Source organism: Oncorhynchus gorbuscha, linkage group LG03 (assembly GCF_021184085.1).
Source record: "Oncorhynchus gorbuscha isolate QuinsamMale2020 ecotype Even-year linkage group LG03, OgorEven_v1.0, whole genome shotgun sequence".
Classification (NCBI taxonomy): Eukaryota; Metazoa; Chordata; class Actinopteri; order Salmoniformes; family Salmonidae; genus Oncorhynchus; species Oncorhynchus gorbuscha.
In genome coordinates, this window is record NC_060175.1 from 29,959,256 (window position 1) to 29,985,482 (window position 26,227).

The 26,227-nt window shown below is 42.6% G+C and overlaps 1 protein-coding gene across 3 annotated transcripts; it reads left to right on the forward strand.

The window, feature by feature from the left end:
- The first annotated feature begins 86 nt into the window (after positions 1 to 86).
- Positions 87 to 25,834, forward strand: LOC124031185 (advillin-like). 3 transcript variants are annotated; one of them, XM_046342124.1, is made up of 20 exons: positions 87 to 261; positions 628 to 760; positions 866 to 940; positions 14,787 to 14,983; positions 17,240 to 17,348; positions 17,464 to 17,574; positions 19,156 to 19,361; positions 19,578 to 19,656; positions 19,772 to 19,870; positions 20,025 to 20,178; positions 22,113 to 22,213; positions 22,328 to 22,465; positions 22,592 to 22,750; positions 22,953 to 23,132; positions 23,393 to 23,544; positions 23,778 to 23,922; positions 24,123 to 24,311; positions 24,462 to 24,530; positions 24,851 to 24,961; positions 25,202 to 25,834. In XM_046342124.1, exons 2-20 carry the CDS (start codon positions 701 to 703, stop codon positions 25,313 to 25,315), a joined length of 2,448 nt encoding a protein of 815 aa, XP_046198080.1. In that variant the 5' UTR covers positions 87 to 261; positions 628 to 700; the 3' UTR covers positions 25,316 to 25,834. The 3 variants fall into 3 exon arrangements, with proteins under 3 accessions (XP_046198080.1, XP_046198081.1, XP_046198082.1); XM_046342125.1 differs by having other exon boundaries at positions 659 to 760; XM_046342126.1 differs by having other exon boundaries at positions 675 to 760.
- Positions 25,835 to 26,227: the final 393 nt, after the last annotated feature.

The following is a 26,227-nucleotide window of genomic DNA, read 5'->3' on the forward strand; positions in this document are numbered from 1 at the left end:
GAGAGGTCCTGGAACATGCAAACTCAGGCAAATCTCCCAGGGTCCAAGGGCCAGGAGGAGGAAGAGGAGAAGAAGGATGCTTTGATGCTCCAGTGACAATCCTAAATCCTCTGGTGCTCTCCTGGGGATGTACTGCTGTGTCCAACCTTGAGTCAACAGAAGAAACATCCAGACACACACAGAGACACTTACTCCTACAATCAAGCAAGTAACTTTCTAGCTGGACACCCTTGTCTTCTACCTCTGCAACAGCAACTCCAGGTACTGTTTGACTTGATCATATCTGCCCTCTGTGATTTCTGAGTTTCATGGTGTGTATTGAGAGAAGATAATCAGGATGTTTTATGGCTGGATCAATATAGGCGTACACAGCTTTGACCATCAGAACAGTAAGGTACAGTATGTTGTGGACTTTGTGACATTGACTGAATCTAATGTATAGTAATGGATATCAATGGCAACGCAGTGCTTTTGAATGCTTCTCCCTCTTCTTCCGACAACACCCATTTTTTGATGCAAATACATTCGTTCTGCAGTAAAACTCCATATATCCTGAAATTGATATTGAAGTCATTTTTAATATCCATCTCAATAACCTCCTGTGTCAGATAATGCAATTTGGTTCAGTGGTTACAGAAATACTCCTTCTTCGTCCAAGGATCTTTCCCTCATAGATTGAGATTGCCTGTATCTGAGAAACATGGAGTACACATTCAGAGCAGTATCCCACAATCCTGGGATTATAATCTGGCGAATCGAGGTAAGGCAGCTGTCAGTCAGTGTATTCTTTGAAAATGATCAGGGTGTGGATTTCACAAAGTCAGTTGTGAAAAAGACAGACGTCTGCATTTCTTTGTCATCACAGAAAATGGAGCTGGTGCAGGTCCCTGAAAAATCACATGGAAACTTCTACGAGGGCGACTGCTACATCCTACTCTCTGTGAGTCTCGGAGCCATGATACTCATCAGGGATGTCATGTCAGCACATTAATTTGTTGAATGAGGGAGTTATGATTTGCAGTGCCTAGTGAAAGTCTACACACCCCTCTTCACATTTGTCTGTCTTCAAATGTAATCTAAAAGGGATTCAATAGTTTTTTCCCCTCTACAGATATACACAACTTCTCCACATTTTTTTGTGGTACTTTTTACCCCTTTTTTGTGATATCGAATTGGTAGTTCCAGTCTCGTCTCATCACTTCAACTCCCAACTCGGGAGAGGCGAAGGTCGAGAGCCACGCATCCTCCGAAACACGACCCTGCCAAGCCACCCTGCTTTTTGACACACTGCTCGCTTAAGCCGGAAGCCAGCCGCAACAACATGTCGGAGAAAACACTGTACAACTGGCAACCGTGTCAGCGTGCAAGTGCCCGGCCCACCACAGGAGTCGCTAAAGCGAGATGGGACAAATACATCCCGGCCGGCCAAACCCTCCCCTAATCTGGACAATGCTGGGCCAATTGTGCCCTGCCTCATGGGTCTCCCGGTCACGGCTGGCTGCAACACAGCCCGGTGCCTTAGACCGCTGCGCCATTCGGGAGGCCTACTCCACATTTTCAAAGTGAAAGAAAGCTATAGAATAATTTCCAAATGAACACAAAAAAACCCAAGATTTCTTGATTGCGCATGTCTTCACACGCTAGAGTTAATACTTGGTGAAAGCACCTTTGGCAGCCATTACAGCTGTGAATAGTTTTCAATACGATTCTACCAACTTTGCACAACTCTTAGCGCAACATATATCCATCATTTTTGTCAAAACTGGTCAAGCTCAGTAAATTTGCTTGGGAATCATTGATGGAAAGCAATATTTAATCCTTGTCTCTGATTTTTTAAATAGATTTAAATCGGGACTGAGACTGGACCATTCAAGAACACTCAACTCCTCTTGGTATGATATTCTGATGTCTTCACATAAACATTTGTGTAATTGTCCTGCGGAAATATAAAACCCTATCCCAAGGTTAGGTTTTCAGAAGACTACGGTAGATTTTTCTCTCAACTTTTTACCCGGGATTTGCTCCGTTCATATTTATTTTGACCCTGGCAAACTCCCCAGTCCCTGCCAGTGACAAGCATACCCATGACATGATGCTGTCACCACAATTCTTGAAAATACAAAGGGATCCACAACATTGCATTCACTCCATACTAGCCTGTGTGATAAAGTAAAACATCCACTCCAAATCATCCATTCTGTTTGCAACAAGGATGTTAAGCAATACTGCAAGACAACACAGTGAATACATTAAATAAAAAACTACAGGTTTGGGTCAAATCCAATACATTACAGAGGGAAACCCTCTCTATTTTCAAGTATTGTAGTGGCAGCATCATGTTATATGTATGCTTGTCATCGGCAGGAACTGAGGAGTTTGTCAGGATCAAATTAAATATGAAAAGAACAAAGCCCAGGTAAAAAGTTAGAGGAAAACCAGCCTCAGCCTTCTGAATACCCTGGGATAGAGTTTTATTTTATAGCAAGACAATTACACCAATGTTAATGCCAAAGACACACCAGAATGGCTTTCAAAGTGGTGTTGAGTGTTCCTGAATGGCCCAGTCTCAGTCCTGACTTAAATCTGCTTGAAAAATCTGAAACAAGGTTTGAATATTGCAGTCCATCAATGATTCACAATCAAATGTAATGTGATTGAGCAATTTTGACAAAAACAATGGATATGTTGTCCTATATGTTGGTAGAATCATTTTCTAAATGATTCACAGCTGTAATAATGGCTGCCAAAGGTGCTTCCACCAAGATTTTTTGTATTTTGTATTATTTAACCACATATTGACGAGGCAAGTCAGTTAAGAACGCATTCTTATTTACAATGACGGCCTACCCAGTCCAGACCCAGACAACGCTGGGCCAATTGTGCGCCGCCCTATGGGATTTCTTAACTCTGGGTTGTGAAAACATACGCAATACAGATATATTTGTTTATTTTTTACATTTTCTATAACTTCCTTTAAACTTTGAAAATGTTCTGTTGATCTGTAGGGAACCCCCACCCCCCGGCACACACATTTAATCAATATTTAGATTGAATTTTAAGGCAGCAAAATGTGAAGACTGTACATAGGGTGTGTAAACTTTCACTAGGCACTGCATGTTAATTAATGCCCTGGAGGGAATCAGTGTGTTTGCTTTGTAGTCTGTTTTGCATGATTATCATAGTGGTGACAGTATTTGCTTGCTAACGGCTATATAGCATTGGTCCTGGTTTGAAGGCCTGTGAGTCACAAAATGCTCTTTGTGATGTTTCCTCTTTCTATCTCTGTCGGTTTGTTTGTTTGTCTGTCCGACTCTACGTCCTCTTCTTTCAATCTCCCTCCATGCTTTTTAAAAATCTATTTCTATCTCCACCCTCTCCCTATCTGTCGCTCTGTTAATCTATCTACAGTGCCTTCAGAAAGTATTCACACCCCATGACTTTTTCCACATGTTGTTGTGTTACAAGGTGTGATTCAAATGGATTTAATGGTCATTTTTTTTGTCAATGATCTACATAAAACTCCCTGAGTCAATACATGTTAGAATCTGTGAGTCCTTCTGGGTTAGTCTAGGATTTTGCCTGTGCTTAGTTAAATTCTCTTTATTTTTATCCTAAAAAAAACTTCCTAGTCCTTGCAGATGACAAGCATACCCATAACATGATGCAGCCAGCACCATGCTTGAAAATATGAAGAGTGGTACTAGTAGTCATATGTTGGATTTGCCCCAAACATAACACTTTGTATTCAGGATATAAAGTGAATTTCTTTGCCAAATTTTTGGGGGCCTTTCGTGCCTTATTGCAAACAGGATGCATGTTTTGGAATATTTTTTTATTCTGTACAGGCCTACTCCTTTTCACTCTGTCATTTAGGTTAGTGTTGTGGAATAACTACAATGTTGTTGATCCATCCTCAGTTTTCTCCTATCACAGTCATTAAACTCTGTAACTGTCACAATTGGCTAGTGGTGAAATCCCTGAGTGGTTTCCTTCCTCTCTGGCAACTAAGTTAGGAAGGACACCTGTATATTTTTAGTGACTAGATAAATTGATACACCATCCAAAGTGTCATTAATAACTTCGCCATGCTCAAAGGGATATTCAATGTCTGTTTTTTTGTATTTTTATCCATCTACCAATAGGTGCCCTTCTTTGCGAGACATTGGAAAACCTCCCTGGTCTTTGTGGTTGAATCTGTGTTTGAAATTCACTGCTCGACTGAGGGACCTTACAGATAATTGTATGTGTGGGGTACAAATCATGTTAAACACCATTATTGCACATAGAGTAAGTCCATGCAACTTATTATGTGACTTGCAATAACAAAGGGGTTGAATACATTTTAGTAAAAACATAATTAAACTTTAACATTATGGGGTATTGTGTGTAGGCCAGTGACACAAAATCTCAATTTAATCCATTTTAGTTTCAGGTTGTAACACAACAAAATGTGGAAAAAGTCAAGTGGTGTAAATACTTTCTAAAGGAACTGGATCTATTTCTCTCGCTCTCTCAATTCAATGGGGCTTTATTTACATGGGAAACATGTTTACATTGACAAAGCAAGGGAAGTAAACAATAAACAAAAGTGAGAAGACACAAAACATCAACAAACAATTATTAGAAATTAACAGTAAACATTGCACTCACAAAGGTTTCAAAATGATAAAGACATTTTAAGTGTAATATTATCAACTATGTACAGTGTTTTAGCAATGTGCAAATAGTTGTAGTAGGAATAGTAGGGAAGATAAATAAACAGATAAGTGTTGGTGGTATTTACAGTGTTGTTTCTGCTCCACTGGTTGCCCTTTTCTCATGGCAACGGACAACACATCTTGCTGCTGCGATTGCACATTGTGGTATTTTGCCAAACAAATATGGGAGTTTATTATTGTATTATTTGATTTCAAATTCTTTGTGGGTCTGTGTGATCTGTGAGAAATATGTATCTCTAATGGGGTCATGCATTTGGCAGGAAGTTCAGCTCAGTTTCCACCACATTTTGCGGCCAGTGTGCACATAGCCTGTCTTCTCTCGAGAGCTATGGAGCTATGGCGGACTCTCGCTATGCTCACTGAGCCTGTACATAGTCAAGGATGTTCTTTAATTTTGGGTCAGTCACAGAGGTCACGTGTTCTGCCACTGTCTACCCTCTGTTTAGGGCCAGATAGCATTCCAATTTGCTGTTTTTTGGTTAATTAATTTCCAGTTTGTCAAATAGTTCTCTTTTTGCTTTTTCATAATTTGGTTGGGTCTGATTGTGTTGCTGTCCTGGAGTTCCGTGGGGTCTGTTTGTGTTTGTGAACAGAGCCCCAGAACCTGCTGGCTGAGGGGACTCTTCTCTAGGTTCATCTCTCTGTATGTGAGGGCTTTGTGGTGGAATGTTTGGGCATCGGTTTGTTTTAGGTGGTTGTACAATATAACACCTCTATTCTGGATTTGGATAACTACCGGATATAGTCCTAATTCTGCTCTGCATGCATTATTCAGAGTTTTGTGTTGTACACTAAATATATTTTTGCAGAATTCTGCATGCAGCGTCTAAAATGGGTGTTTTTTCAAATTTAGTGAATTCTTGGTTGGTGAGTGGACTCCTAGACCTCACAACCAGAGGACAATGGGTTCTAGAACTGATTCAAGTATTTTTATCCAGACTCTAATTGGGATGTCGAATTTTATGTTCCTTTTGATGGCATAGAAAGCCCTTCTTGCCTTGTCTCTTAGATTGTTCACAGCCTTGTGGAAGTTACCTGTGGTGTTGATGTTTAAGTAATGCTTGACTTGGGATGAAAGAAGTGCAGGAGCTGTCTTTTTCCAAGTTGGTTCATTAGACTATGTTCACCGAAATTCACAAATTACATTATGCTACAGAGACCTGATTATTCACTGTTAATGGTTTATACAAATTTTCCATTACTTCTCTATGATTTCATGACTATTATTATAGCGTACATGAAAAGTAAGCATTATTGACACTGGAAGGCTGCTGTGACTGATCCCATGTAGACTTACCATCTCCTGCCATTGTGCCCTTGATCAAGGCACTTAACCTTCAACTAAGTAGAACTCCAGTTGTCACATGTTATCAACATGTGGTCAACCCTCAATCTGGAGAGCTCCTGGGTGAGGAGGCTTGGCTATTGATCCAGCCCTGAAACACCCAAGTCTACACTGTTGAGCAGCTCCTGTTTTGACTACTATGTGGTTAGACCAGGGCTTGAACAAAAGCCTGCACACTCAGTAGCTATCCTGGAGGATGGTTACCACCCTTGATATAAAATATTGCAACATTACAACAAAATGCTTTTGTCTTTATAAAATGATTACCTCATTCAATGAATCAGGGATCAAATGGATAAAGTAAGCTACTTCAAAGCCAGGTATCTAACTAGACATATTTATATATAAGGCTATAATATTCATGTTTTGGGGGAGATCTATGCACAGCATGTTATTTGTTAGACTATTCTTCGAATATGTTTCAACATTAGCCATAAATTATGGCTACTGTCTAGTAGAGGGGAATTGTCATGTTTTGTCATTTATTATCTTGTCTTGTCCCTGTGCTTCCCATTCTATTCGTTTCCCTCTGCTGGTCTTATTAGGTTCTTTCCCTCTTTCTATCCCTCTCTCTCCCCCTCCCTCTCTCACTCTCTCGCTCTCTCTTCTCTCTATCGTTCCGTTCCTGCTCCCAGCTGTTCCTATTCCCCTAATCAATCATTTAGTCTTCCCACACCTGTTCCCGATCCTTTCCCCTGATTAGAGTCCCTATTTCTTCCTTTGTGTTCCGTTCCTGTCCTGTCGGTTCCTTGTCTAGAATTCACCGTGCTGTGTTTGTGTATCGCCCTGTCGTGTCGTGTTTTCCTCAGATGCTGCGTGGTGAGCAGGTGTCTGAGTCTGTCTGGTTCAAGTGCCTTCCCGAGGCAACCTGCTGTTCACCTGCTGTTCAAGATCGAGTCTCCAGTTTGTCCTCGTCATTTCGAGTGAAAGTTGTGTTTTTTGTTTGTATTTACTTTACTGGATTAAAGACTCTGTTTTCGCCAAGTCGCTTTTGGGTCCTCTTTCACCTGCATGACAGAAGGAACCGACTAAGGAATGGACCCAGCGACTTCAGACGCTCGTTACACTGCCGTCGAGATCCAAGGAGCCATGCTCGGCAGACACGAGCAGGAATTGTCTGCTGCTCGCCATGCCGTGGAGAACCTGGCCGCTCAGGTTTCCGACCTCTCTGGACAGTTCCAGAGTCTACGTCTCGTGCCACCTGTTACTTCCTGGCCTGCCGAGCCTCCAGAACCTAGGGTTAATAACCCACCTTGCTACTCCGGGCAGCCCACTGAGTGCCGCTCCTTTCTCACGCAGTGTGAGATTGTGTTCTCTCTCCAACCCAACACATACTCTAGAGAGAGAGCTCGGGTTGCTTACGTCATTTCACTCCTTACTGGCCGGGCTCGAGAATGGGGCACAGCTATCTGGGAGGCAAGGGCTGATTGCTCTAACAAGTTCCAGAACTTTAAAGAGGAGATGATTCGGGTTTTTGACCGTTCAGTTTTTGGTAGGGAGGCTTCTAGGGCCCTGGCTTCCTTATGCCAAGGTGAACGGTCCATAACGGATTATTCTATTGAGTTTCGCACTCTTGCTGCCTCTAGTGAGTGGAACGAGCCGGCGCTGCTCGCTCGTTTTCTGGAGGGACTCCACGCAGTGGTTAAGGATGAGATTCTCTCCCGGGAGGTTCCTTCAGATGTGGACTCTTTGATTGCTCTCGCCATCCGCATAGAACGACGGGTAGATCTTCGTCACCGGGCTCGTGGAAGAGAGCTCGCATCAACGGTGTTTCCCTGCTCCGCATCGCAACCATCTCCCTCCTCTGGCTCAGAGTCTGAGCCCATGCAGCTGGGAGGGATTCGCATCTCGACTAAGGAGAGGGAACGGAGGATCACCAACCGCCTGTGCCTCTATTGCGGAGTTGCTGGACATTTTGTTAATTCATGTCCAGTAAAAGCCAGAGCTCATCTGTAAGCGGAGGGCTACAGGTGAGCGCAACTACTCAAGTCTCTCCATCAAGATCCTGTACTACTTTGTCGGTCCATCTACGCTGGACCGGTTCGGGTGCTACATGTAGTGCCTTGATAGACTCTGGGGCTGAGGGTTGTTTCATGGACGAAGCATGGGTTCGGAAACATGACATTCCTTTCAGAGAGTTAGAGAAGCCTACGCCCATGTTCGCCTTAGATGGTAGTCATCTTCCCAGTATCAGATTTGAGACACTACCTTTAACCCTCACAGTATCTGGTAACCACAGTGAGACTATTTCTTTTTAGATTTTTCGTTCACCGTTTACACCTGTTGTTTTGGGTCATCCCTGGCTAGTATGTCATAATCCTTCTATTAATTGGTCTAGTAATTCTATCCTATCCTGGAACGTTTCTTGTCATGTGAAGTGTTTAATGTCTGCCATCCCTCCCGTTTCTTCTGTCCCTACTTCTCAGGAGGAACCTGGCGATTTGACAGGAGTGCCGGAGGAATATCATGATCTGCGCACGGTCTTCAGTCGGTCCCGAGCCAACTCCCTTCCTCCTCACCGGTCGTATGATTGTAGTATTGATCTCCTTCCGGGGACCACTCCTCCTCGGGGTAGACTATACTCTCTGTCGGCTCCCGAACGTAAGGCTCTCGAGGATTATTTGTCTGTGTCTCTTGACGCCGGTACCATAGTGCCTTCTTCCTCTCCGGCCGGGGCGGGGTTCTTTTTGTTAAGAAGAAGGACGGTACTCTGCGCCCCTGCGTGGATTATCGAGGCTGAATGACATAACGGTTAAGAATCGTTATCCGCTTCCCCTTATGTCATCAGCCTTCGAGATTCTGCAGGGAGCCAGGTGCTTTACTAAGTTGGACCTTCGTAACGCTTACCATCTCGTGCGCATCAGAGAGGGGGACGAGTGGAAAACGGCGTTTAACACTCCGTTAGGGCATTTTGAGTACCGGGTTCTGCCGTTTGGTCTCGCCAATGCGCCAGCTGTTTTTCAGGCATTAGTTAATGATGTTCTGAGAGACATGCTGAACATCTTTGTTTTTGTCTATCTTGACGATATCCTGATTTTTTCTCCGTCACTCGAGATTCATGTTCAGCACGTTCGACGTGTTCTACAGCGCCTTTTAGAGAATTGTCTCTACGTAAAGTCTGAGAAGTGCTCTTTTCATGTCTCCTCCGTTACTTTTCTCGGTTCCGTTATTTCCGCTGAAGGCATTCAGATGGATTCCGCTAAGGTCCAAGCTGTCAGTGATTGGCCCGTTCCAAGGTCACGTGTCGAGTTGCAGCGCTTTTTAGGTTTCGCTAATTTCTATCGGCGTTTCATTCGTAATTTCGGTCAAGTTGCTGCCCCTCTCACAGCTCTTACTTCTGTCAAGACGTGTTTTAAGTGGTCCGGTTCCGCCCAGGGAGCTTTTGATCTTCTAAAAGAACGTTTTACGTCCGCTCCTATCCTCGTTACTCCTGACGTCACTAGACAATTCATTGTCGAGGTTGGCGCTTCAGAGGTAGGCGTGGGAGCCATTCTATCCCAGCGCTTCCAGTCTGACGATAAGGTTCATCCTTGCGCTTATTTTTCTCATCGCCTGTCGCCATCTGAGCGCAACTATGATGTGGGTAACCGTGAACTGCTCGCCATCCGCTTAGCCCTAGGCGAATGGCGACAGTGGTTGGAGGGCGACCGTTCCTTTTGTCGTTTGGACAGACCATAAGAACCTTGAGTACATCCGTTCTGCCAAACGACTTAATGCCCGTCAAGCTCGTTGGGCGTTGTTTTTCGCTCGTTTCGAGTTTGTGATTTCTTACCGTCCGGGTAGCAAGAACACCAAGCCTGATGCCTTATCCCGTCTGTTTAGTTCTTCTGTGGCTTCTACTGATCCCGAGGGGATTCTTCCTTATGGGCGTGTTGTCGGGTTAACAGTCTGGGGAATTGAAAGACAGGTTAAGCAAGCACTCACGCACACTGCGTCGCCGCGCGCTTGTCCTAGTAACCTCCTTTTCGTTCCTGTTTCCACTCGTCTGGCTGTTCTTCAGTGGGCTCACTCTGCCAAGTTAGCTGGTCATCCCGGTGTTCGAGGCACTCTTGCGTCTATTCGCCAGCGCTTTTGGTGGCCGACTCAGGAGCGTGACACGCGCCGTTTCGTGGCTGCTTGTTCGGACTGCGCGCAGACTAAGTCGGGTAACTCTCCTCCTGCCGGTCGTCTCAGACCGCTCCCCATTCCTTCTCGACCATGGTCTCACATCGCCCTAGACTTCATTACCGGTCTGCCTTTGTCTGCGGGGAAGACTGTGATTCTTACGGTTGTCGATAGGTTCTCTAAGGCGGCACATTTCATTCCCCTCGCTAAACTTCCTTCCGCTAAGGAGACGGCACAAATCATTATCGAGAATGTATTCAGAATTCATGGCCTCCCGTTAGACGCCGTTTCAGACAGAGGCCCGCAATTCACGTCACAGTTTTGGAGGGAGTTCTGTCGTTTGATTGGTGCGTCCGTCAGTCTCTCTTCCGGGTTTCATCCCCAGTCTAACGGTCAAGCAGAGAGGGCCAATCAGACGATTGGTCGCATACTACGCAGCCTTTCTTTCAGAAACCCTGCGTCTTGGGCAGAACAGCTCCCCTGGGCAGAATACGCTCACAATTCGCTTCCTTCGTCTGCTACCGGGTTATCTCCGTTTCAGAGTAGTCTGGGTTACCAGCCTCCTCTGTTCTCATCCCAGCTTGCCGAGTCCAGCGTTCCCTCCGCTCAAGCGTTTGTCCAACGTTGTGAGCGCACCTGGAGGAGGGTGAGGTCTGCACTTTGCCGTTACAGGGCACAGACTGTGAGAGCCGCCAATAAACGCAGGATTAAGAGTCCAAGGTATTGTTGCGGCCAGAGAGTGTGGCTTTCCACTCGCAACCTTCCTCTTACGACAGCTTCTCGTAAGTTGACTCCGCGGTTCATTGGTCCGTTCCGTGTCTCCCAGGTCGTCAATCCTGTCGCTGTGCGACTGCTTCTTCCGCGACATCTTCGTCGCGTCCATCCTGTCTTCCATGTCTCCTGTGTTAAGCCCTTTCTTCGCACCCCGTTCGTCTTCCCTCCCCCCTCCCGTCCTTGTCGAGAGCGCACCTATTTACAAGGTACATAAGATCATGGACATGCGTTCTCGGGGACGGGGTCACCAATACTTAGTGGATTGGGAGGGTTACGGTCCTGAGGAGAGGAGTTGGGTTCCGTCTCGGGACGTGCTGGACCGTTCACTCATTGATGATTTCCTCCGTTGCCGCCAGGATTCCTCCTCGAGTGCGCCAGGAGGCGCTCGGTGAGTGGGGGTACTGTCATGTTTTGTCATTTATTATCTTGTCTTGTCCCTGTGCTTCCCATTCTATTCGTTTCCCTCTGCTGGTCTTATTAGGTTCTTTCCCTCTTTCTATCCCTCTCTCTCCCCCTCCCTCTCTCACTCTCTCGCTCTCTCTTCTCTCTATCGTTCCGTTCCTGCTCCCAGCTGTTCCTATTCCCCTAATCAATCATTTAGTCTTCCCACACCTGTTCCCGATCCTTTCCCCTGATTAGAGTCCCTATTTCTTCCTTTGTGTTCCGTTCCTGTCCTGTCGGTTCCTTGTCTAGAATTCACCGTGCTGTGTTTGTGTATCGCCCTGTCGTGTCGTGTTTTCCTCAGATGCTGCGTGGTGAGCAGGTGTCTGAGTCTGTCTGGTTCAAGTGCCTTCCCGAGGCAACCTGCTGTTCACCTGCTGTTCAAGATCGAGTCTCCAGTTTGTCCTCGTCATTTCGAGTGAAAGTTGTGTTTTTTGTTTGTATTTACTTTACTGGATTAAAGACTCTGTTTTCGCCAAGTCGCTTTTGGGTCCTCTTTCACCTGCATGACAGGAATCCCAATTTTCCAACATTGCAGATTTATTTAGGCTCCACAGTGGTGGTGGAAATGTGACAACGACACAATGCTTAGTTAGCTATAGCAAGATAACTTGTAGAAATTATGTTTTGAATTGGCTATCTAGTTAGTCTTGTCTGTAATTATTTTATACCTTCTGCTGAAATGTCGTGCTCTTCCTCAGGCAACAGCCCACTCGCACTGGCACACAAACAGCACACACAAACAGCACACACAGACAGGCACTGAAGGGTCATTCCCATTTTAAAATGTGCCTTTATGAATTACATAACAAAAATTATTCAGCTAATTTCCATGCCTTTTCATGACCTTACAATCCCTAATTTGACAACTTGGAACAGCATTCAGGCTGGCACATTTTCAATCTGCGCACTTTCAAACAGTTTACTGTTAAGCACAGATTCACAGACTAGCAGCAAATAAACTTGAACAAAACGAAATCAGGAAATGAATGCCCACTCTCCATTGCTATTCAATGCAGATCTCGCCTTCATTCCATTTCGATCAACCATTTTTTGCCTGTGTGTGAATCTGGGCCCAGCGATAGACTACTTTGTTTTATAGAGGAGGTGGTACGCAGTTCCCCTAAACTTTGAAGTGCCGGTATGGCGCTCTGTACTGCTCTGGCCGAAGTCAAGCAATGTGTCACGCCCTGACCTTAGAGAGCTTTTTATGTCTCTATTTTGGTTTGGTCAGGTTGTGATTTGGGTGGGCATTCTATGTTATTTTTTCTATGTTTTGTATTTCTTTGTTTTGGCCGGGTATGGTTCTCAATCAGGGACAGCAGACTATCATTGTCTCTGATTGGGAAACATACTTCGGCAGCTTTTTCCCACCTATGTTTTGTGGGTAGTTTTTTTTCTCTTCTGTTTAGTGGTCTTCACGTAGTTTTTTTTCTCTTCTGTTTAGTGGTCTTCACCTGACAGGACTGTTTCGGTTTCGTGTATTCACTTTGTTATTTCTGTTTATGTGTTCAGTTCAATAAAAGTAATGAACACTCACTACGCTGCGCTTTGGTCACTACGCTGCGCTTTGGTCCGATTCCTCCTCTTCCGACGACGACACCCGTTACACAATGTGTTTAGGCCAGGAGCTCAACTTTCACATGCCGCCTAATGAAAATGAAAAATCGTTTTTTTTAGAAATGTTTCCAAATGTATTTACAAAAACAACAGTTATGTAAATAACGTAAGTATTCAGACCCTTTGCTATGAGACTCGAAATTGAGCTCAGGTGCATCCTGTTTCCATTGATCATCATTGAGATGTTTCTACAACTTGATTGTAGTCCACCTGTGGTAAATTCAATTCCTTCGACCTCATGGCTTGGTTTTTGCTCTGACATGCACTGTCAACTGTGGAACCTTATATAGACAGGTGTGTGCCTTTCCAAATAATTTCCAATCAATTGAATTTACCACAGGTGGACTCCAATCAAGTTGTAGAAACATCTCATAGATGATCAATGGAAACAGGATGTACCTAAGCTGAATTTCGAGTCTCATAGTAAAGGGTCTGAATTTATGTTCATAAGATATTTCTGTTTTTTTTTTCTCAACATTTATAAAAAAAATGTTTTCACTTTGTCATTATGGGGTATTGTACGTAGATTTGCAAGGTAACAAAATGTGGAAAAGTCAAGGAGTCTGAATACTTTCCGAATGCACTGTGTACGTGGTCTGTCATATGTTTTTTTTGTTGTTGTAAGAAGCCAATTTGACATTTGCTCAGGACATTGTTTTCACTGAGGAAATGTTGGTATCTGCTGTTGTTGATACTGCAGAGGATTTCTGTGATTGCTGTTAACACAGATTCCACAGTAATTATTGGGGTGAAATTTGTCTCCACTTTTGTGGCTTGTGGTAATCAGACTTTGGTTCCAAATATTGGGGAATACGCCAGATCTAAGAATAATGTTGGAGAGTTTAAGAATAGCCCATTTGAATTTGTGGTCTGTATATTTTATAATTTTGTTTAGTATATCATTAACAACACAGGCCTTTTCAGGTTGGAGGGTTTGTATTTGTCCTGTAGCTCATCCAATGTAATTGGAGAATCCAGTGGGTTCTGGTAGTCTTTAATAGCTGATTTACGCTCTTATTCTTTGCCCTATTCTAGAATTGATTAAATTGGATTTGTCTCTCATCAATCTACATACAATACCCCATAATGACAAAGTGAAAACAGTTTTTTTGAAATGTTAGAACTGTTATATTGCTGAAGAGGTTGGAGAAGTGGTTTATCCATACATCTCAATTTTGAATAGATAGCTCTTCATTAAACCATTTCTCATTGCTGTTCGTTTTCTTAGGTTTTCTGCCTGAATTAAAATGTGATATGTTAGCTGATAGGTAAAATATATTGTTCAGGCTTCCTACTTCTAAGTTTACACCTTCACTATTTGCAGAGAAACATTTTGTCCAGGAAGTTCTCTAGGGGTGATTGGCTTTGTTTTTGGCCAATTGTTTTTTGGTAGGTATCTACACTACCCTCCTACCATCGATAGCATTTCTCAATAGCATGCAGTTTTTTTCGGCTTCGATGCCTCATGGTTGAGTTTTGCTCTCTTCAAGTAGATTGTGATTTTGCTGTGATCTGATAGGGGTGTCAGTGGGCTAACTGTGAACACTCTGAGAAACTCTGGGTTAAGGTCAGTGATAAAGTGGTCTGCAGTATTACTGCCAAGAGATGAGCTATAGGTGTACCTACAGATGTAGTTCCCTCAAAGCCTATCATTGACTATGTACAGACCCAGCGTGAAACGGAGCTGCAGGACTTGTGACCCGTTTATGTTGGTTGTTTTGTTGTAGTTGTGTCTAGGGGGGCATATTGATCTCTCACTCTTTATCTCCCCCTGTCTATCTCAGACCCAGAAAGTGGGTAGCTCTCTCTCCTATGACATCCACTACTGGATCGGCTCCCAGTCCAGTCAGGATGAACAGGGTGCGGCCGCAGTCTACACCATCCAGCTGGATGAGTTCCTGGGATCAGGGCCCATCCAGCACCGTGAGGCCCAGAACCATGAGTCGGATGCCTTCCGGGGATACTTTAAACAAGGGGTCATGTAAGTATATACAGTGGCTTGTGAAAGTATTCACCGCCCTTGGAATTTTCCCTATTTTGTTGCCTTGCCACCTGGAATTAAAATAGATTTTTGGGGGGGTTTGTATCATTTGACTTACACAACATGCCTACCACTTTGAAAATGCAAAATATTTATTTTTGTGAAACAAATGACAAATAAGACAAAAAAAACAGAACTTGATGGTGCACACCTATTGGGGTATGTCTCTATAAGCTTGGCACATCTAGCCACTGGGATATTTGCCCATTTGTAACAATCTTCTTCATCTGAGGAACAGGAAAGATCGGACCAAAACGCAGCATGGTAGGTGTCCTTGTTAATTTAATAACTGAACACGAAATACAAAATAACCAAGTGAAACAACGAAAATCGAAACAGTCCTGAAAGATGACAACACAAAACAGGAAACAACTACCCACAAAACCAACGTGGGCAAGAGCTACCTAAGTATGATTGAGAATCAGAGACAACGATAGATTGGGAACCATACCAGGCCAAACACAGAAAACATAGAAAAACAACATAGAATGCCAACCCCAACTCACTCCCTGACCAAACCAAAATAGAGACATCAAAAAGGAACTAAGGTCAGGGCGTGACACCATTCTTCAAGGCAAACTGCTCCAGCTCCTTCAAGTTGTATGGGTTCCGTTGGTTTATAGCAATCTTTTAGTCATACCACAGATTCTCAATTGGATTGAGGTCTGGGCTTTGACCTGGCCATTCCAAGACATTTAAATGTTTCCCCTTAAACCACTCAAGTGTTGCTTTAGCAGTATGCTTAGGGTTATTGTCTTGCCGGAAGGTGAACCTCCGTCCCAGTCTCAAATCTCTGGAAGACTGAAACAGGTTTCCCTCAAGAATTTCCCTGTATTTAGCTCCATCCATCATTCCTTCAATTCTGACCAATTTCCCAGTCCCTGCCGATGGAAAAACATCCCCACAGCATGATGCTGGGGATGGTGTCTCGGGGTGATGAGAGGTGTTGGGTTTGCGCCAGACATAGCATTTTCCTTTGGCCAAAAAGCTCAATTTTAGTCTCATCCGACCAGAGTACCTTCTTCCATATGTTTGGGGAGTCTCCCACATGCCTTTTGGCGAACACCAAACATGTTTGCTTATTTTTTTCTTTAAGCAATGGCCTTTAACTGGCCACTCTTCCATAAAGCCCAGCTTTGTGGAGTGTACGGCTTAAAGTGGTCCTATGGACAGATACTCCAATCTCCACTGTGAAGCTTTGCAGCTCCTTTAGGGTTATCTTTGGTCTCTTTGTTGCCTCTCTGATTAATGCCCTCCTTGCCTGGTCCATGAGCTTTGGTGGGCGGCCCTCTGTTGGCAAGTTTGTTGTGGTGCCATAGTCTTTCCATTTTTAATAATGGATTTAATGGTGCTCGTGGGATGTTCAAAGTTTCTGATATTTTTTTATAACCCAACCCTGATCTGTACTCCACAACATTGTCCCTGACTTGTTTGGAGAGATCCTTGGTCTTCATGGGGCCGCTTGCTTGGTGGTGCCCCTTGCTTTGTGGTGTTGCAAACTCGGGGGCCTTTCAGAACAGGTGTGTATATATACTGAGATCATGTAACAGATCATGTGACACTTAGATTGCACACAGGTGGACTTTATTTAACTAATTATGTGACTTCTGAAGGTAATTGGTTTCACCAGATCTTATTTAGGGGCTTCACAGCAAAGTGGGTGAATACATATGCACACACCACTTTTCTGTTTTTTATTTTGTAGAATGTTTTGAAAAAGTACTTTTAAAAATTTCACTTCACCAATTTGGACTATTTTGTGTATGTCCATTACATGAAATCCAAATAAATATCCATTTAAATTACAGGTTGTAATGCAACAAAATATGAAAAACGCCAAGGGGGATGAATACTTTTGCAAGGCACTGTACATAAAATATATATAAATATATACACAGAGACAGAGACAGGGAGAAATCAAACAATCTCATCATTATACTCTGTTCAGTATTCCCATTCTGATCTTATTCTGAGGCACTGTGGGTAATTCTTCTGTGGGTGTAGGTTTGGCAAAGCAGCATAGTTATCAATGGTGATTAGTGTACCCACCCATACAGATTTGATTATTGAGCAAAAGCTCTTATTTCAACTTCACTAAAAACACAATGTATATTGTGCATTCAATACAGACATTACACTGTAATAAAACCAAGAGAAATGTATTTTATAGCCTACTTACCTCTCTGTCTCCTACAGCTATAAGAAGGGTGGGGTGGCATCAGGAATGAAACACATAGAGACCAACAGTTATGACATCCAGAGACTGCTGCATGTGAAAGGGAAGAAAAGGGTCAGCGCCATGGAGGTGAGAAACATAGATACAGGGTGATTTCATTCTTTGTAACACAACAGGAAGTGCTGCTGAAAATGCTTGAAAATGAACTTGTAATGTATCTGGCACAATTCTGCCTATACTGTAGGTAGAGATGAGCTGGAAAAGCTTCAATCTTGGGGATGTCTTTCTGTTGGACTCTGGTAAAACCATCATTCAGTGGAATGGACCAGAGAGCAACAGACAGGAGAGGCTCAAGGTACGGTAACGATCTGTGCAATTGCTATTCTCAAGGAGTGCATCAACAGTGAAGTCAATGTAATCTTATTACACCTTCCTCCTATCAGTGACACGATGAAGCTAATTCCATATTGGTAGCTCAATAAACCAAGAGTGGTTGAAGTGAAATCCACTTCAATCCCCTAAAGATTGGCTGAAGAGACCCCTAGTAGAAACACATTAGAAGTAACACTTTAGATTAGAATCACAGTAAATCAATCACACACCTCTGGGTTATTCCACCAATTCTGTGCCTTTTGAAAATATTTGATTTCATCTCATTTTAACATTCTGTCATAACGAGCACATGTTCATGTAATGTGGTGGGTGCTGGTGGCAGGGAAGTCAGGCGCAGGAGAAGGAACTTGGTAAAAACGGAGCTGTTTAATTACATTTACATTTAAGTCATTTAGCAGACGCTCTTATCCAGAGCGACTTACAAACATGACATCCAGTGGAACAGTCACTTTACAATAGTGCATCTAATAGTGCATCTAATAAACATCAAAACCCACGAAAACCAAAGTATACAAAAATAACATAATAGGGTGCAAAACCCGTCGCACACCAGAACAAATAACACACCTACATACAACAAACAATCTCTGACAAGGACATGAGGGGAAACAGAGGGTTAAATACACAACATGTAATAAATGGGATTGGAACCAGGTGTGTAGGAAGAGAGGGACCGGACAAGGAGAGGGACCGGCTTCGGCGGAAGTCGTGACAGTTCAACTTTATTCAAAACAAATCTTTCCATCTTGATAGGTTAAATAAATAAATACTATAATAAGTGCCTATTAAGTGCCAAATAAAGTAACAGGGTTGACCATAACAGGGTTTATGATTTCATCTTAAATCCGACATAAAATCCCATTGTGACAGGGGGAATGGAAGCTTGTTGTGGGCAACAGAGAGCGGCAGTTGAATGCAAGCTTCACAAAAAAAATGTTGATCTCGCCTGTCTATCTTATGGGTAACAGGGTTGACAGGTGTTATGCTCGACCTGTTTAGTTGTCCCATCACAAAACACCAGAAAATTGCCAAAAAGAGTAGAACCAGCTCACTTGCGTTTACACTATGATTTGACTATTAGATGTTCAATGTTTCTTTTGGAAAAAATGATCCAAAACTCAATAAAAATGCCGTTATTGTAACAGGGTTGACCTTAAATTGAACCACTAATCACATTAAATAAATAATATTTAGAAATTAATTTGGCAAATCAAGTTAATAACTAGGGCTTTACAATGATGATGAAACTTGGGAAAATGTTTGGTGGGTTGAAGAGGGTTGAAATCTTCCTAAAAGTGACACAGGGTTGATAGAGGAACATGTACAAATGCAGAAGTTTTGCACTTTGTAAGCCATAATTCATATAAAAAAGTCTGATTTATCGAATTCTCCAGGTGGTATATATTAAAGATCACTTCATTTAATTTAACAGACTTTTAAAATGCAATATTGGTGAACAATTTCTACTGAAAATATCAAAGGGACGCAACATCCACTCTTTTCATGGAACGCCATCTCTAACTTTACATTCTGTGACTCTTAGGGCATGCTGCTGGCTAAAGACATTCGGGACAGGGAGCGAGGCGGTCGGACGGAGATAGGGGTGATAGAGGGGGAAGCAGAAGCAAATTCCTCTAAACTGATGGACATCCTGATTAGCATCCTGGGGCAACGGACCTCCAAGCTGCCCGGTGGAACGCCTGATGAATTAGCTGATCAACAACAGAAAGCACAGCTTACTCTGTACCAGTGAGTGGCTAAGGGCCCATGTCCAGATGTCCTGTATTTTTGCCTGTTTGGATTGTGTCAGGCATTTATTCCCAAAAAGGTTAACTCCAAAAAGTTTAAAACTCATTCTGAATCATAGTTAGCCTAGTCCAAGCCATGTTTGGCATGACAATAAGATACAAGGAGTTGACATGATAGCATGCTTAGTCATTAGTAAGTATGTCCTGTCCCCAACAGTGTGTCTGATGCTGAGGGCCAGATGAAAGTCCTAGAAGTTGCCACTAGGCCACTGGTTCAGGACATGTTGAATCATGACGTAAGTCTGCAGAGCAGAAAATTGTACAAGTCGGACATCATTTGATATTAGCATTATGAAGAGTTGTGGGCTCCCAGTTATAGACATTTGCTCATGTGACTTAATCTTTCTCCAGGACTGTTATTTCCTAGACCAGGGAGGGGTGAAGATCTTTGTGTGGAAGGGGAAACGAGCCAACAAGGCAGAGAGACAGGCTGCCATGTCCAGAGCTTTGGTGGGTACTGTACATACTGTATGGTATCTTCTTTTTGTTTCCTCTTTTGTAACAAAAAATCAGCTATAGTGGCAGCTTGAGTTTTGTGTGCCAAGTAACCAGTTGCAGTATCTGATGGGAATGCACTGAATCTGTCTCCTTCCTCTGTGAACAGGAGTTCATTAAGCTGAAGAACTACCCCACCACCACCAATGTGGAGACAGTGAATGACGGGGCAGAGTCTGCCCTCTTTAAGCAGCTGTTCCAGAGCTGGAGTGTGAAGGATCAGACTGTAGGCCTGGGCAAAACACACAGTGTGGGGAGAGTGGGTATGTGTTTCTATGTTAGGTACCAGATCCAAATCAATAGCTAGAAATGGGATAAAAGTTATTGTCTTTAAGTGACTACCTTTCCCCCTTTTGGATGTATGTTTGTCATGAGTGCTTGGAAAATACTATCTTTAGTATCTAATTGCTCACTTTGTGTTTGTCTTTATTTTGTGGAGTCATTAAAACTCGTTTTTCAACCACTCCACAAATTTCTTGTTAACAAACTATAGTTTTGGCAAGTCGGTTAGGACATCTTCTTTGTGCATGGCACAAGTAATTTTTCAACAATTGTTTACAGACAGATTATTTCACTTGTAACTCACTGTATCACAATTCCAGTGGGTCAGAAGTTTACATACACTAAGTTGACTGTGCCTTTAAACAGCTTGGAAAATTCCAGAAAATTATGTCATGGCTTTAAATGATGTCAATTAGCCCATCAGAAGCTTCTAAGTCAATTGGAGGTGTACCTGTAGATGTATTTCAAGGCCTACCTTCAAACTCAGTGCCTCTTTGCTTGACATCATGGGAATATCAAAAGAAATCAGCCATAACCTAAAAAAAAAATTGTAAACCTCCACAAGTCTGGTTCATCCTTGGGAGCATTTCCAAACGCCTGAAGGTACCACGTTCATCTGTACAAACAATAGTACACAAGTATAAACACCATAGGGCCACGCAGCCGTCATAACTCAGGAAGGAGACGCGTTCTGTCTCCTAGAGATTAACGTACTTTGGTGCGATAATTGCAAATCAATCTCAGAACAACGGCAAAGGACCTTGTGAAGATGCTGGAGGAAACAGGTACAAAAGTATCTATATCCACAGTAAAATGAGTCCTATATCGAAATAACCTGAAAGACCGCTCAGCAAGGAAGAAGCCACTGCTCCAAAACCGCCATATAAAAGCCAGACTACGGTTTGTAACTGCACATGTGGACAAAGATCATACTTTTTGGAGAAATGTCCTCTGGACTGATGAAAAAAAAATAGAACTGTTCGGCCATATTGACCATCGCTATGTTTGGAGGATAAAGGGGGAGGCTTGCAAGAGGAAGAACACCATCCCAACCGTGAAGCGCGGGGGTAGCAGCATCATGTTGTGGGGGTGCTTTGCTGCAGGAGGGACTGGTGCACTTCACAAAATAGATGGCATCATGAGGAAAGGAAAATTGTGGATATATCGAAGCAACATCTCAAGACAACAGTCAGGAAGTTAAAGCTTGGTCACAAACTGGTCTTCCAAATGGACAATGACCCCAAGCATACTTCCAAAGTTGTGGAAAAATGGCTTAAAGACAACAAAGTCAAGGTATTGGAGTGGTCATCACAAAGCCCTGACCTCAATCCTATAGAACATTTGTGGGTAGAACTGAAAAAGCGTGTTCGAACAAGGAGGCCTACAAACCTGACTCAATTACACCAGCTCTGTCAGGAGGAATGGGCCAAAATTCACCCAACTTATTTCGGGGCGCTTGTGGAAGGCTACCCGAAACATTTGGCCCAAGTAAAATGATTTAAAGGCAATGCTACCAAATACTAATTGAGTGTATGTAAACTTCTGACCCACTGGGAATGTGATGAAAGAAATAAAAGCTGAAATAAATCATTCTCTCTAGTATATTTCGGACATTTAACATTCTTAAAATAAAGTTGGGATCCTAACTGACCTAAGACAGGGTATTTTTACTATGATGAAATGTCAGGAATTGTAAAACTGAGTTTAAATGTATTTGGCTAAGGTGTATTTAAACACTTTTTTGTTTGTGTTATTATAAGTGTTACATCATAGTTTTATATAAGTGTTATATATGTGTTATTTCATAGTTTTGATGTATTAACTATTATTCTACAATGTAGAAAATAATAAAAATAAAGAATGAGTAGGTGTGTCCAAACTTTTGACTAATACTGTATACATATATATATGTTAGCCAACGTCACTCAGGAGAAGTTTGATGCCACACGGATGCATGTGATGCCAGATGTAGCAGCACAGGAGCGCATGGTGGATGATGGCACTGGCCAACTGCAGGTAAACTCACAAAAACATTAACTCTGATTTATGTCATTTGTTCCAAGATATCTCTCATTTGACTCACTGTTTGTTCCTTGTGGACATTTCATACACTCTCTGTGACACATGCAGGTGTGGCGTATCGAGGACCTGGAGCTGGTCCCAGTGGAATCCCAGTGGCATGGCTTCTTCTATGGAGGAGACTGCTACTTGGTCCTCTACACTTATGAGGTCCACAACAAACTCAACTACCTCCTTTACATGTGGCAGGTAAAGGAGCTCACTGCCATTGTAGAACGCATGAAGGTTCATCCATTTATTTGGAATAACATGGAAATAAAATGACCTTACTTTAGACCTAAATACATCATCATTACAGTTCATATTTTTTTCCAGGGGCGTCATGCCTCTCAGGATGAGATAGCGGCATCTGCCTTCCAGGCCGTGGCCCTGGATCAAAAGTATGGTGACCAGCCTGTACAAGTAAGGATCACCATGGGCAAGGAACCCAGACACTTCATGGCCATGTTCAAGGGTAAAATGGTTATATTTGAGGTGAGACAGTTTTATTTTTTGATTTAATGGTACAATGATACAATTTAAGAATTGTGAAACTGGTTTTCATTTTCTGATATCCCTGGATTGTCTTTTGTTTATCCGTGATTATAGGTTGATTTAGGATTTCAAACCATGAAGTAATTTATTACAACATATTTAAATCAAACCTGACCTGCTCTCCTCATCTTCTGTTCCTTAGGGTGGTACCTCCAGAAAAGGGACATCTGACCCAGAGCCCCCCATCAGATTGTTCCAGGTCCGCGGTTCTGACGCCTCCAACACCAAAGCCATCGAGGTGCCGGCCCTGGCAGCCTCGCTCAACTCAAACGATGTCTTTCTGCTGAGGAGCCAGTCCGGGATTCACCTGTGGTGTGGCAAGGTACTGTAGGGAGGATAAATAGATATATCCAGGTGTGGAATCTGCTGGTTTTCTGTTCTACCAGATAATTAATTGCACACACCTGGTGTGACAGGTCTAAATCAGTCCCTGACTGAAGGGGAACAATTAATAAAATGAAGTGGAACATGCTTCGAGGTCCAGAGTTGAGTTTGTGGGGTATAGGGAATAGGGTGCCATTTGGGACGCAGACACAGAGATGGTACAACATTCTGTCTAACAGTCTCTCTCTGATTGGCCAGGGATCAAGTGGGGATGAGAGAGCCATGGCTAAGGAGGTCAGTTCTGTAATTGGACAGCACTCAACTGCTGAAGAGATCGTGGCGGAGGGTCAGGAGCCTGTTGAATTCTGGGATTTACTTGGAGGGAAGGCCCCTTATGCCAACGACAAGAGGTAATAAACGGTCATAAAGTATGGCAGTATGTTATCTTGCCATTATCTGTATTTCAACCAAATATTCTCTCATATAATGTAAATTGGAGCAGCTGTATTAGGTTAGTGAAGTGATTGCAATCCTAAACCATGTACAATTGATTGATGTGAATCACTGTGCTAGATATGTTGGATTTCAAGTAAACAGTTTGGTGTATTTACATTTGTGTGAGTGTGTTTCTTGTCTCTGATAGACTACAGCAGGCTGCTCTGGATCATCAGCAGCGTCTCTTTGAATGCTCCAATAAGACTGGCCGTTTCATCGTTACCGAGGTGACCCAGTTCACACAGGATGACCTCAGCGAGGATGATGTCATGCTGCTAGACACGTGGGACCAGGTACAGTGTGTATTGTTAAAACACAACTTGCAATGTTAACCAAATTGGTATAAAGTAAATCACACAATTCTAAAACATTATACTAACAAAAAGGTAATAGGTCTGCAATCAAAGCACTGCCACATGAAGCTTACTTTATTTTGTATATTTTATATTACATTTGTGAATCGTCATCAGATATCTGATCATGTTGCATCCAGGTTTTCCTCTGGGTAGGGAATGAGGCCAACGAGTTGGAGAGGAAGGAAGCTGTGGTCACCAGTCAGGAGTACCTGCGAACCCACCCAGGGTCCCGGGACCCTGACACCCCCGTCCTCCTCATCAAGCAGGGGTACGAACCCCCCACTTTCACCGGCTGGTTCACCGCCTGGGACCCCTCCAAATGGAGCGTGAGTGCAAGTGATCTCCTTCTCTTCCAGTTGAACTCTCGGCCTGTGTGTGTATATGTGTGTGTCTGTGTGTGTGCGTCAAAAATTGTACACAACTGTTTAAGTATATAGATTCCATCAATAATACTGTACACACATTTGTTGTGTTAGGGAGGGAAAACTTACGAAGAGCTGAAGAAAGAGTTGGGGGAGGTGACATTCCTCGTAAGGATCACAAATGTAAGCACAATTTTACTTATCTATGCATTCACCACAACTTGGTGTAAAGAAGGGGATTGAGAAAATTATGAGATGAATCCATCAATCAATTGACCTAACCTTGCTGTGAACTCAACCCAACAGACGAAGGGATACCTCAATTATATTGGCCCTGTACACACTCAGGCCATTACAACAGATTTACAACCCACTTTGGTTGTGATACAACTGATCGTTTAGTTTGTCTGAACAAAAATTATTACTCATCTATTATGCTTCGGCAGCCGTTGTGTCTGACAATTTTGTTTTACAAACTCCTGAATCTAATCTCTGCCTCTCAGGAGCAGAATGGTGTTGAGACCAAGAAGAACTTCCAGTCTTACCCACCTAAGGACCTGATCAACAAACTAGCCAATGAGCTGCCTAAGGGTGTCAAACCCACCCAAAAGGAGGTAGGTGTACTGAGCTGCTATAATGAAGTGACTAGTGTTCAAAGTACTGCCACACTGATACACTCAGATGATGTATTCATTGGTAGTTTTAAAGTGTGAAAAGTATATTCTCTCCTCAATATGAGTTACGCTGTAGTACAACTTGTTTTAAGTGTCTTGACAAATGTATTCTTTACACTTGAATGTTGCCTTGAAACATGTAAATGGTCTCCTTCTCTCTCTCCCTCCTCTGTCTTCCAGAAACATCTCTCAGACTCAGACTTCAGTGCCATATTTGGAATGTCTAAAAACCTGTTTGCCAGCCTGCCTATATGGAAGCAGCTGAGCATTAAAAAAGGCAAAGGCTTATTTTAAGGGGACTGAATCTCTCATAATGTTGCATCAATTTCCAGATGTTTAAATTTGCAAAGCATACTAATTGTACCTTGTTCCAACATTACTTTTAATTTGTGTCTTATTATTTTGTTCTAATTTCAAAGACTGTCATAAATTCAATGGACGTCAGAAGACATTAACTGAGATAATTAATGTTTTGTGCACTTAAAAAAACATTTTGATTGTACATGTCTACCTCAATCAAACATCCATGTTAAATACAATCAATTGAATAAAAACATCAATGTGTGTATTCTCAATGATTATATTATTGCCTCTTCGGACCACGCACAACTACCATATATCCTGTAGTTTAGTTGATTGTAATATGGTAGGACTCAATATACAAATAAAAAAGGGGATATGTCTATCATTGTTATGTGTGTTTCATGCGTGTAGTTCACAAGAGGCTTTCAGGGTCTTCATTTCTTGGTGTAATTATCTTTCTCCTAATCCATCTTCAATAAATTGATGTTAATAATGTCAAAATCAAACATGCATAATTGTGATTGAATTGTTTTGAGTCCTGAATATATATTTTATGGCAAACTATTTTTATTAGCAGACATTTTTGGAGGTGTGTTGTGTTCAATGCAATGCATGCAACTTTTGTACCATGTCGTTGCACTATATTCGGGGCGTGTCTATTCCTATGATGTCACCACGTACCCTATAGTTACGTACACATTGAAACAACAGAATCTAAAGCAGAGATACAGAAATACACTATAGAAAAAGAAGAAACAGCACTGTCAGAAATCAACTCAATGTAATCGAAGACTCCATAGACTCTAACCACTTCTGGGAAAATTGGAAACACTAAACACACAACAACACGAAGAGTTATCTATCTAAAACTGAGCTGTATGGGTAAACCACTTCTCCAATCGT